The sequence below is a fragment of the Erpetoichthys calabaricus genome, chromosome 2 (assembly GCF_900747795.2).
Source record: "Erpetoichthys calabaricus chromosome 2, fErpCal1.3, whole genome shotgun sequence".
Classification (NCBI taxonomy): domain Eukaryota; kingdom Metazoa; phylum Chordata; class Cladistia; order Polypteriformes; family Polypteridae; genus Erpetoichthys; species Erpetoichthys calabaricus.
This window is the reverse complement of record NC_041395.2, coordinates 132,325,605-132,338,072: the sequence shown is the minus strand read 5'-3', so window position 1 is coordinate 132,338,072 and position 12,468 is coordinate 132,325,605. Positions and strand designations below refer to the sequence as shown.

Here is a 12,468-nt window from a genome sequence, read left to right as displayed (position 1 = left end):
AGGTCCAGGGTGGAAATACAGTATATGAGGCCTGCCCAAGCTTTTCCAACAGTTTCATCCACATGCGGCATCGGGTATGCATCAAACTTGGAAATCTTATTCAAACACCTAAAATCAATTCATAACCAAACCAAACCATCGGGCTATGCAATCAGAAATCATCTGATACAGAAAACAATCCTTAATTAAAAAATGTAGTTTTTAAAGTTCGGTCCTCTCTCTCCAGATAGTAATAGTCATTTGCGATGTGGGCTCCGATGCAGCATTGCACTCACCTCCCGCTATTTCATCTGGGCTCATATTGGGTGTCCAGTCTGGGGAGGTTGTTAGTGCAAGCAACAGCATGGCCAAGTCTGCCAGCTGTCCTGGGTCTTCAGTTGACGATTCGTGTGTCCCCCCCCTCGCTGGACAATTCCAGTTCGATTTCAAACCTGACCCCTTGACTAACATTGTCTGCGGCGAGCCCCTCTTTATCCACCACTGGGGGAGACGTTCTGCAGGTGGCCAAAGACCCTTGGGAGGAGGGCATTCCTTTATCCTATTAGGAGTGGCCAGGGTGAGGTGTCTCATAAGGCAGCCCAAACCTTAAAGTTCTTCCCTTTAAATTTCAGAGGGAGTAAATTCAGTCTTGTATGTTTTAATGTCCCCATGGATGAAGCAGATGTTTACTTCGTCTGTGCTCTCATAAGGGGTCTGCCGGAGGAAGTCACGGTGGACTACACAGAGGTTGCTACCAGAGTCCAACAGTGCCGAGACTTTCCATCCGGCCAATAACAATAAGAGCAACTCACTACTCAAAACAGTAAATTTGCGAGGCAACCAGAATTGAACCAGTGGCCTCTTGATTATAAGTCAGCAGTTCTTACCGCTGCACCTGTTGTATTTTCCTTGTACCTTTTGTGAAAGTGTTTATTTGATATTTGGACTTCAGGCTTCACACATTATACAGTTAATGTCTACATTTTTTCATTTATTACTAAAACATGAAAAACTTTTCTGTTTTAACAATGTATTTACATAGATTGTTGCAGACACGGAACACACATGAAATGCATGTGTTCCACATAACGATATATTATTAACTCTAGGTAGCCTATCTCACTCCCAGATAATCAAGGCTTGAGCTGGGAGAACTTTTATGCCCTTTCTGTGGCAGTGGGGGGTTTTTCACCCAGGGTGCTGCAGTGCAGCGGCACACCATGACAGCTAACCAGGTGTGCCTTGGAAGTAATAGTGTAGCGCACTTGGGTCTGAACCTGAGAGGGACATCTCCACAGGTGGTCGACACCTGTCTGAAGAAGATAGGACTACCCGGAGAAGCTGGCATACAAGCAGCTCCATGATCACCATGCTAGATCACTTCAGACATTTCTCCTGGCTTTTATAGTCCAACTGCCCTTGGTGTGTATTCATCAGTGAGCCTCCCAGGACTGGTGGATAGTGGGCATGTGAGTTGTCTCTGAAGCAGGGATGGGTGGGCAAAGAGGCGAAGCAGCTTGGAGATGCCTCCAAAGTGCTAACTAAGTGCCACATCTGCGAATAATGATCTTGGAGCTCCGTTTTTACCGGCTTCTTTGGTAGTCCAGTATATGTATGACATATACAGTATATGAGTTTGTGGTTAGCTAAATAGTAGTGTTCCTTAGGATGATTTTGAATATGAAAGTGTGCCACTACAGATAAAAAAGGTTGGGAAACACTGACAATAACATGAGGCTATTGAGACATTTTCAGACTCGAAGGAAAGTAGGGCAAGGTTTATGTTTAAGGAAATATAGGTATCCTGATCATAAAGATTGAATAAGATTTAGGTTGGACTTCTCCTGTGGGTGCAGTACAATACAGGTTGGGGGGAGGGGCAGGTTATAGTTTAAGATGTGTGGGGGTGGGGGGGTTGTTGATCTTACAACCTGAATTTGTGCCCAGATGAGGTAAGCCTGGCAAACTTGAATAGGACAGGGCAGACTGGCAGCAAGTGTTGAATAAAATTAGGGTGGGAATGACTCTGTAGGTCCTCCGGGCGCTCCGGTTTCCTCCCACAGTCCAAAGACATGCAGGTTAGGTGGATTGGCGATTCTAAATTGGCCCTTGTTTGTGCTTGGTGTGTGGGTGTGTTTGTGTGTATCCTGCGGTGGGTTGGCACCCTGCCCGGGATTGGTTCCTGCCTTGTGCCCTGTGTTGGCTGGGATTGGCTCCAGCAGACCCCTGTGTTCGGATTCAGCAGGTTGGAAAATGGATGGATGGATGACTCTGTAGGTGCACTCAATGATAAACTGAGATGCAAGACTTGAGAAAAATCAGAGGACTAGTGATTATATGATGTGGATTTATGGAATACAGTGGAAATGGTCAAGGACTGGGCACCCTGTTAGCAAAGGCAGAAGAAGATTTGGACTGGACTTATGCTTATGGATGTGTTATAGGACAGATTATAGAGGTGGGGGTGCAGGCATTATGGTGTTTATTTTGGCAGAATGAGGAATTGGGCAAGTTGGCAGAGGATTGGGCAGTTTAGAGACAGGCGTAGTATAAAATTTGGGTGGCAGGTACGCCTGTTCCTTTCCACATCTATAAAGAAGAATAGGGGGACTATGGATGTCATGGATTGAAGTTTTAGAACACAGTAGAAATGGGAAAGCTGGCATCAGATTGAGCTGCATGGTAGAAAGGGTATAATACGTTTTAGCCTGGATTTGTCCTATGGGTCTGGTACTGGAAAGGCCAAGATGTGCATTGACACTATGATGAGGACCTCAAGAGCATATGGAATTACCAGATAGATATGAAAGACACTATATAATAAACAGACATGAAAGGCACTATATAATAGATAAATAGATATGAAAGGCACTATATAATTGATAAGTGCTGCTTCAATTGTGTGTCCCTCCAAAAACTGCACCCCCGTCCAAATATTTTTCACCAGCTGCCACTGCTACCTCCGCTGTTTCTAATGAACTACAATGACAAGGACATGGGTGATTGTATTATGTTTCCATTTATTACACTGACTTTTTGTCAATAAAAATTAAATATTATATATATTGTCATGCGCGTGTGCCTAGGAGACGGTTTAAGGGCTTTGGTGATGGTAATTCTCCGTCGCACCAGGAGATGGCATGATATGATGTGTGATAATGTTCTTTTTTCCTTCTCTCTGTAGACTGGAAGATTGACATCTCTCCTAAACTGATGTCAATTCTGGTGTCCATTCACCTGAGCCCGCCTCTTCCTGCCTGGTTGCCATATGACAGGAAGAATTGCCATTGTTAGGAGTCACATCTGAACAATACTTTTTGTGTAGTTCACATGAGGCAGGAACTAAGCCAGTGATAAATAACTAAAATATATTTTGAAGACATTCTTGGAATCCACAGTGCCACCTGAAACTGTGAGGAAAGGCAGAACTGTTGCTTAAGACCTTAGTTAAATAACTAACTTAGCTGTATGGACTACTCTGCACTGGAGTGAATAAACTATTAGGAGCCATGGTTTGGCTAAAGTGTGAGTTTCTCTAAGCTTGAATGTATAGTACATTCTAAATGAATCTCAAAAATGAACAGATATCTCCAAATTCATCATATATAAATAATTCAATTAATATTTATTTTATCTCACAATCTTAAATAATAAATGACAGAAGAAATGCCCCAAAAATTTTGGAAGTTATAACATTTTAAGAAGTACATGAATTATAAATGGCAAAAATATTTTGGTTTACTTCATCTCATATGATGGGGTTTGAAATACTGTTCAAATAATTATCCATTTTGAGAAATACTTCTGCACCTCACACATCATAGTTATTATTTATTTATTTTGCATGATATAAAATTATAATCAAAAATACATTTTCACACAAAGATAAATAATATCATTGTACAAAATATCACTTATTATTAGTTGAATGAATTTAAATGGATTTTGTGGGCATTTTTCCCATGACACTTTTTTTTGTATTCTTTTCTGGTTTCAGTAAAATGATATAGCATTTATGGGCAAAGATGCAGAAAAGTAAACCAAAACTGGAAGCTAAAATTGCAAAAATTTCTACAGCTACTGTGTATTTTCCAGGTGAACTAATATAAGCTGGAATAAAAGCAAGCCAAACGGCACAAAATATCAGCATACTGAAAGTAATAAACTTTGCCTCATTAAAGTTATCTGGGAGTTTCCGAGCCAGAAAAGACAGAATAAAACAGATTATAGACAGAAGTCCTATATAACCTAAAACAATATAAAAGCCTAATGTGGATCCTACATTACATTCTAAAATTATTTTTTCTTTGTAGGATCTCATATTCTTACTAGGAAAAGGAGGTGAAAATGTTATCCAAAATATACATATGAAGACCTGAATTAGTGTAAGACCTAAAACACTTAATCGTTGCTGGCTTGGACCAAACCACTTCATCACATTGTTCCCAGGCTTTGTAGCTCTGAACACCATTAAAACAACAATGGTTTTTCCTAGAATACAAGAAACACACAGAACAAATGTGATTCCAAATGATGTGTGGCGCAACATACAAGACCAACCAGTGGGCTGACCAATAAAAGTAAGAGAACATAAGAAGCATAAAGACAATGAGAACAAAAGAAGAAAACTTAGTTCAGAGTTATTTGCTTTGACTATTGGTGTATTCCTGTAATAAAAGAAAATACAAATAATGGATGTGGTGAGGGAAGCTCCAGTCAGAGAAAAGATAGCTGGAATTATTCCCATAACTTCTCCAAAGGATAAAAATTCAACATCTTTTAAGATGCATTGATCTCTTTGGTCATTTGACCTATACTCCAAAGGACACTTCAGACAATCAATTGAATCTGTGAAAATATAAATGTATATTGGAAAAAAATGAACACATCAAATATTGTGTAAATATAGTAAAAGTTTTTAAAGCACATGTAAAGACTTTTGCATTCAACGAACAATTTGAAACATTGTATGTAGCACTCCTTTCTAGGATTGTGTGGTTGGTGTGATGAAGTGTATTACATGTTTGTTGATCTTTAATGTGATGTTGTTGAGAGGCTTCTTTTCCTGGTAGAGTTACCCTTAGCATATGATCTAACAGAAGAAGGTAAACAAAATCAGTTAAAGAATTCATTTCCTTGATGGTTCAAACAACAAAGAGAAGCTCATTGGGGATGCTGGAACCCGAGGAATGTGGCACTTGCTGATGGGTGTCTGGTGGTGAGAGGCTAAGCCTGGAGAAAACCATGGAGCTATTGTATTAGTTCACAACCTGCAAGGTAGTGGGTGGTGCTCAATGGCACTCAGGTGAGGAACTTGAATGAGACATTTTAGAATGCTCCTTTACTGGTAAAGAAGGATCTAACACTTATATGGTGTGTTGGGAAAGCTAAGACTGTGTGTATGATTACTGGAGCTTGTAAATAATGACAGGAATGAATAGCAACAAGGAGAAAAGCACCACTCATGAAACAAATAGCACCTAATAAAGCTGCAAGTTCACAAATAAGTTTATGACAAAGTGAAGCTAATAATATTGGGCATGCATGAACACTTTCTTATGCCTCAGTAATGCAGAGAACTGCAAGGATCTGTTGACAAAAACTGTTAATTTGCCCCATGGTTCAACTCTTTTTTGACGAGAAGTTATGGTAATATGGCATTACTGTCTATGAGTAGTTTATGGAATGGTAAATGCCACATAAATACTGCACAGTATCTTCTGGCAGGGGCTGAAAGAATATAACTATAAAAAAAATCAGGATTTGTATTCTGTTTTTCTTTCCTTTGAAATAGATTTTTGACACCTACAAGGATACATCTTGCCTCCTCCCTTGTACATAAGACTACCAAGGCACCAGAGGTGGGTAGAGTAGCCAAAAATTGTACTCAAGTAAGAGTAGCTTTACTTCAAAATAATATTACTCAAGTAGAAATAAAAACTAGTCATCTAAAAAATTACTCAAGTAAGAGTAGTACTAGGGTGTTGTACCGTGCTAGCCATTATGAATGTAGAGAAAAGCCAAGCAAAATGACACCTTTTATTGGCTAACTAAAAAGATTACAATATGCAAGCTTTCGAGGCAACTCAGGGCCCCTTCTTCAGGCAAGATCTGCCTGAAGAAGGGGCCTGAGTTGCCTCGAAAGCTTGCATATTGTAATCTTTTTAGTTAGCCAATAAAAGGTGTCAAGTAAGAGTAAAAAAGTATTTGTGAAAAGACTACTCAAGTACTCAGTAACTGTTTGAACATAATAAATGATTTATTTTTTAGAAATGTAATAAGACAGACAAAAATATAAAATAATGTGCAAATTCTGCTATTTCCAAATAATAAAATAAAAAATGAGTACAAATTAATAAAATCTTTACAAAATAAAGATGCACAAATAACACAAAGTTTCAAATCTCAGTTTTTCCCAACAAAGCTTTTGAAGCCAATACCTACAGTAGGTAACATGTATGTTTGAACAGTGCAAACTACTTACAGTGACAAGATATACTGTACACTGACAGTATAATACTGTATATTCACTTTGTGGTGTAGCGGGTCAGCAGATTAAAAAAAAAAAAAAAGTCCAGTTTCAAATCCATAAAGCCGTGTCACTCTCCGTAGGCGCAATTGCACGAACACGGGGAGTTAATGAGGTAGTTGGAGCGAGTCGCACCTGCACTTGCGGGTCCGATCATTCTCATTTGATTTATTGGCTTCATGCGGCATGTGATTAAGGCCCACGGAGACGGGAGTGTATATATACAGGTCAGCACAAAAAAGAAGGGGGAATTAAAGAAAAGGAGAAAAGACATGAGGTTAAAATACATGAAAGGCAGGCTTGGGAACAACGATCTGGTTCTTGCGTGAAGCTGTGACTGTTTAGCAGTTAACAGGAGCCCCGCATGACTAAAAAGTCTCTCACAGGCTGCAAGACACAGGAAGTTTGTGTGGTCATATGACTACATGGCTACGTCTGATTGGTGAAACACTCATGCAGTAGATCCACTGGCAACTTCTCTCTTGCAAAAATATAGTTTAATGTGTAAATGGAAAAAAGTAACAAGTCGAGTGTTGCCCAATGTAGCGGAGTAAGAGTAGCATTTCTTTTTCACAAATGTACTCAAGTAAAAGAAAAAAGTATGGTGCAGTAAAACTACTCTTAGAAGTACAATATTTTTAAAAAGTTACTCAAGTAAATGTGACGGAGTAAACGTAACTCGTTACTACCCCCCTCTGCAAGGCACTGAAGTAGCTTCAAGACAATTCAGTTCAGACAAGATTTTATTTAGGTATTTGATATGCATGTAAGGAAAAGCTACTTTAATCAGTCTACAAAGAATTTCAAGTTAAGCTATTTCTCCTTTAGGTATATCAGGCATTCAGTAAGGCTCACTGGGGAAACACTCAGAGCACACTGTAAGAGTTATATTTGTCAAAGAACCTGATGGAACATGTCAGGTCTTGAGGAGTAACTGGAGTACATTTCTAGAAATGTGAGAATTTGTTATTCACTTACAGTATTTTACAACTGTTTAGGAAAAATATTAATTGCATTTGCATTTTTATAAATAAAAATGTAGCATGTTTGCATGTCTTATAATATATAGGATCGTCTATGCCTTGTCTTCCTATATTCTTGTGCACTTTCAGATTCAGGCTTCCACAGTTTGAACTAGTGATGCTAATTTGCCATATTACATTTAAGTGTACATGTGTTTGCCATTTTTGATGAGGGGTGGTTTTCTCAAGCATTCTGCAGATAGATTTGAACCACATAAGTAGATTTATAAACCTTTATTGAAAACCTAAAAATGATGATAAACAATAGCCAATAAAGAATTTTGATGAAAACCAACATATTGTGAAGACAGGTATATGGATATGTGTGACATTCCTTTAAGGTTATTTTGTACTCAATAAATGAACATTTTGGTTTAGCCTAAATATAACTCTATAACAATTTTAATACCTGTTACGTTGCTGATTTCCCCTTCAGCACATGGTATGCAATCATAGCAACATACTGGCTTTCCTTTTTGAACAGCTTTACGAGTTCCAGGTGGGCAGCTCTGACTGCACAAAGACATAGGTACCTTTAGGAAAAACGTTTTTTAATTCTATTTAATTTCTTTATTTTTATACTGTAAACCTGTTAAATCAAATAGTAACATTAAAAGTAGCTAACCATGCAATATCTGAATATTATACAAATAAGCACATATTTAAAATTAAATTGTAATTAAAATTACAAGTAGCAGATCAATAAACTTACACAAAAGTGTAACATGAATATGCATAAGAGATAAACCATCTAGTATATGTCCTGCTCAGTTAAAAACAATTTCATTAAGAAACCTTATGCAAATGCTAATTTGGAGTTTCAAGCAAACATATTGTGACGACTTGCAGAGACAGGACACAAGTCAAACTGTTTTACTGGTAAGCCCAATGCCTTTATTGCTTAAGGTTTCTTTACTAAAAGTGGGTCCTAACCATTTTCCGATGTTTGGGTCTCAGAAAACACCTCAAAAATAATAAATGTTCGCCTATTACCCTTCTGCAAAAACAACTGGCTTCACTTCTTCCTTCTAGCTCTTACCCTGATCTAGCTAGCACACCTCATGATGCACTCCCGTGACACGCTCACCTTATTGGTGGCAAGCACACCTATTTTTTTAAGGTTCTTTTCCCACAATTCTCTGACCAATGCACCAGTACATCATAATATTCTACGAAATTATTTAATTAAGTGATAATAGCAGATTTTATATAGGTACATTATTTAAACACATTTTATTAGTCAATGACAACAAAATATTTATATATATACTTCACCTTGTTAATGAAGCCTGCCCAAACAATACTCCTGTTATTCATGACAAATTGTTGCCCTCTTGGTAAAGATGCATCATAGATGCCAATTGTTACAAACTTTACCATGTTTTCTTTCACCTGCCAATTTATCAATTCATAACGTGCTGATGGATCACCATTTTCATCAAAATACACGTTTTCACCATTTCTAGTTGTAATATTCACTTCTTTCATATTATAAAGTACCTATCAGGAAAAACAAAAAAAAAACACTATTGAATTATCCACCGAAGAGAGCAATCAGCAAAAATGTGCTCACTGGGAAAAATCAAGAGGTTGACACCAAAAAGAACTCCTTTCTTCTATTTGCACAATACCAACCAATTAGAAGAGACCAGACATGACATTTATAAATATTTCTGTGATTTATCATTCATGAGTAAATGATATGATGAAACTAAGAATACTGATACTGTTACTGATATGCCATGCTGGAGACTTAGAGCAGTGTAATGTTTTACACTCTAGTACCTTTATTTACATGTTGCTGTATTTCTTTGTCTATAATACTCCTATAGTATTAATTTACTGTGTTGTTGGTGCTTTAGAAACAGAAATAACTGCTATGCAAATAAATCAGTTTTTATATGCATACCTGCCATGGTTCAACTTTGGTCAGTTTTTCACATGTCCTGTTCATAGAATTCTTTGTGCACGTGTAAAGATTATGTAAAGAATGAGCTATTGCATATACAGCTTTGTAGACATTGTTAGTAATTCGTAATTCTGATACTTCAGTATATTGGTTATTAATTTCACTCAGTTTTTCAGATCCTGTGCACATCTTAGCATTTTGTGTTTCGTTTTGTGCTGTCAATGTACAACCAAAAATATTTTGCCAGAAATCACTGAGTCCATCGTTACCAGGAGAACTCTGCAAATTTACATTTACTAAAAATTCTTTCAAATTTGATATGACTGCATTAGGGATTGCTACTCCTATTGACCCACTCAAAACTCTATAATTTGCTTCCGTTGCTAGGCTTTCAATAGAAATCCATGCTTCACTTCCTATCCATTGCAGCCCAGTTACATTCTGAAGCAAAAGCTCTTTTATGAGAAATTCCATATCAATAAAAGTGGTGAAAGCTACAATAACCTTAGCAGTAGACTGCTTTATAACATCTACAACTTTAAGAAACTTCTCTCGTGGGTAAGTTCTATAAATGGACTCAGAATATTCAATGCAGACACCCTCCTCTTGTACAGCTTGCAAAAAAGTTGACATTCCATTGTGTCCATAATCATTATCACTTCTAATAGTACCAATCCAGGTCCATCCAAAATGTTTCACAAGCTGTGCCAAGGCTCTGCTTTGATAATAATCACTTGGTATTGTTCGGAAGAATGTAGGATACTCGTTTCTGTTACTCAGACAAGCACAAGTTGCAAAATAGCTAACCTAGAAATAGAAATGAAAGGCATTAAACAATACACGTGTTGAAAGTGACAACCTTTAGAAGAGATGTGTTGGTACAAATGCACCATAACAACAAACTCAGAAAAGACATCTGAATATTTTCTGTTTACATTCTGGTTTCTATATTCATAGTGTTATAAAAGTAAATAAAAAACAGTATTATTTAAATATTTTAAATAAATGTAAAATGCATTCACTTAAAAATAAGTTTTTTTCAGTTGCAATATACACTTTTATTAATATGACTGTAAAACAAGATGATTGTGTGAAGTCAAGTTTAAAGTGCATTCTTGTCAATTCAAAATGCAAACACCTTTGAAAGAAGAATTTCAGAAAATACAACAGCATTTGAAATGATGTAAACATTTTTATTAGTGAATTTTAAAGGTATGTTGCATCCAACATTAGAAAAATAAATTAATTATTAAACCTTCTTGAAGGAAGCCATATTATACTAAAGAGTATATAACAATTATTAAAACATTTTTGGATATCATGCCAATTTGATTTTATAATTAATGTCAACTCTTTAAGTGCAAAATAAACTTTGTTACTTCTTTAAGTTTATTGTGGAATAAATACTTTCATTATTATTCAAAACTGGATACACTATTCTCCATTCATGCATTTACTATGGTTCAAATCATCACATAATAAACATTAAAATGCATCAAGAAATGAACCCTGAAACGCTGTATTACAGTGATTTGAAATCTACTAAAATTGTGTTGCATTATTTAGCACCTTACCAGTGGAATTGAAAAAGGTCGAATACTTGTTGCAACTCCTATACTGAGAGATGACCCAGATTGACCAATGATAGCATGAACAGGAGAAGATTTGGTGCAGGCGTCATTGGGATCAATTTGCTCATCCTGACCATTCACCAGGGACATTGCTGCTCTTATGGCCAAAGGCATGGAACTGCAGTCATCATATATTTTGTACCCAATGGAAACTCCAGGAAGAATATCTGTAGTGTTGTTTATTTCTTCAATAGCAAAGATCATGGTTTCAGCAAACTGATATTCACGCAAGTTAATGCTAAAATAAATAAATACACTTCTAATAAAATAATTACAGAATCACTAAAGATAACTAAAATTAAGATAAAGTTTTATATATTTAAAAAGCAAATTACTTATTTTTGCTATACTGAATACAAAATATATCAGAGTAATTGATTTGCTTTCAGAAAAGCAGTGAAATTACCAAGATAAGTTAGAACAATCACTTTGTTTGTGTTTCAAAAATATATTTTTTATCAAAAGGTAAAATACAATCTGCTATGGATCTGTGATAATTCAGAAGCATACAATTAAGATCAGAATTAACAGTACACACAACAAATATAGAAAAGTTTATCTTTTTTAAAATAAATAATTATTTCCAGTATTGTAAAATATTTCAAATTTTTACTTACTCCTTGCATTTTAGGGATTCCGGTAAAACATTAAATGTTGGCTTTACATTGACAAGGTTGTCATGAAAGGAAAAAATGCCTCCAATTATAATATCTCCATCTTTTGAAAACTGAGGCAATTCTGGTCGGCCCTGCAGTCTACAAATAGACCCTCCTGTGAAATGTAAAGGCCATATTAGAATTATTGCTGATAACAGGAGCATTTCCAAAGAGGAACTAAATCCTGCCAAAGAAAGGGTGGTGTCATGTAAGTTAAATAGGGTGTCCGAAAAATCCTTGGTGGTTAGATGATAATCATATTCTGAGGAACCACATATTCTCAAAGGTAGGCAATAAATGAACTGAGATGAAAAACAACAAACAACTACCGAATACAGTGACTGAAACTGTAGTGTGTTGTTTTATGTGTCAAGCTAATAAATCTTGGCAAATCCAATTTAAATATATAAGGTCACACAAAACACATATAAGCACAGACATACTTTCAATAGAATTCAAAGTCAAAACTCATTTAATAGCTAAATCAAAGTGAAGCATGTTTACACTTTTATTTTACATGCATTTAGTTTATCACTTATTAAAAATACTGTGAACTGTAAGGGAATATACCTTCATAACATGCATTCCGAAATTAATTTTATGTAACAGATAATAGATAGATATGAAAGGCACTATATCACATAGATCAACAGATACAAAAGGCTCCACATCACATACAGTAGATAGATAGCCAAAGTGGAAACAGAATGATGTCTATTACTTGTAAAGCCTCATTCTCCTC

The 12,468-nt window shown here is 36.2% G+C and overlaps 1 protein-coding gene across 1 annotated transcript; it reads right to left on the bottom strand.

Moving 5' to 3' along the window:
- Window positions 1–3,913: 3,913 nt before the first annotated feature.
- LOC114643289 (extracellular calcium-sensing receptor-like) lies at window positions 3,914–11,886 on the bottom strand. The gene is made up of 6 exons (XM_028791893.2): window positions 11,688–11,886; window positions 11,014–11,308; window positions 9,440–10,246; window positions 8,806–9,030; window positions 7,940–8,063; window positions 3,914–4,827 (listed from the first exon to the last, which is right to left on the bottom strand). The coding sequence occupies exons 2-6, from the start codon at window positions 11,272–11,274 to the stop codon at window positions 3,914–3,916; spliced, it is 2,331 nt and encodes a 776-aa protein (XP_028647726.1). The 5' UTR covers window positions 11,275–11,308; window positions 11,688–11,886.
- Between the last annotated feature and the right edge of the window lie 582 nt (window positions 11,887–12,468).

What these genes read in the sequence shown, in the direction of transcription:
- LOC114643289 (XM_028791893.2), bottom strand. Translation starts at nt 11,274, where the DNA reads ATGATCTTTGCTATTGAAGAAATAAACAACACTACAGATATTCTTCCT. An exon ending in GACCTTTTTCAATTCCACTG is followed by an intron (nt 10,247 to 11,013) that starts GTAAGGTGCTAA and finishes TTCTATTTCTAG; the next exon opens with GTTAGCTATTTTGCAACTTG. An exon ending in CCAAAGTTGAACCATGGCAG is followed by an intron (nt 9,031 to 9,439) that starts GTATGCATATAA and finishes TTTTCCTGATAG; the next exon opens with GTACTTTATAATATGAAAGA.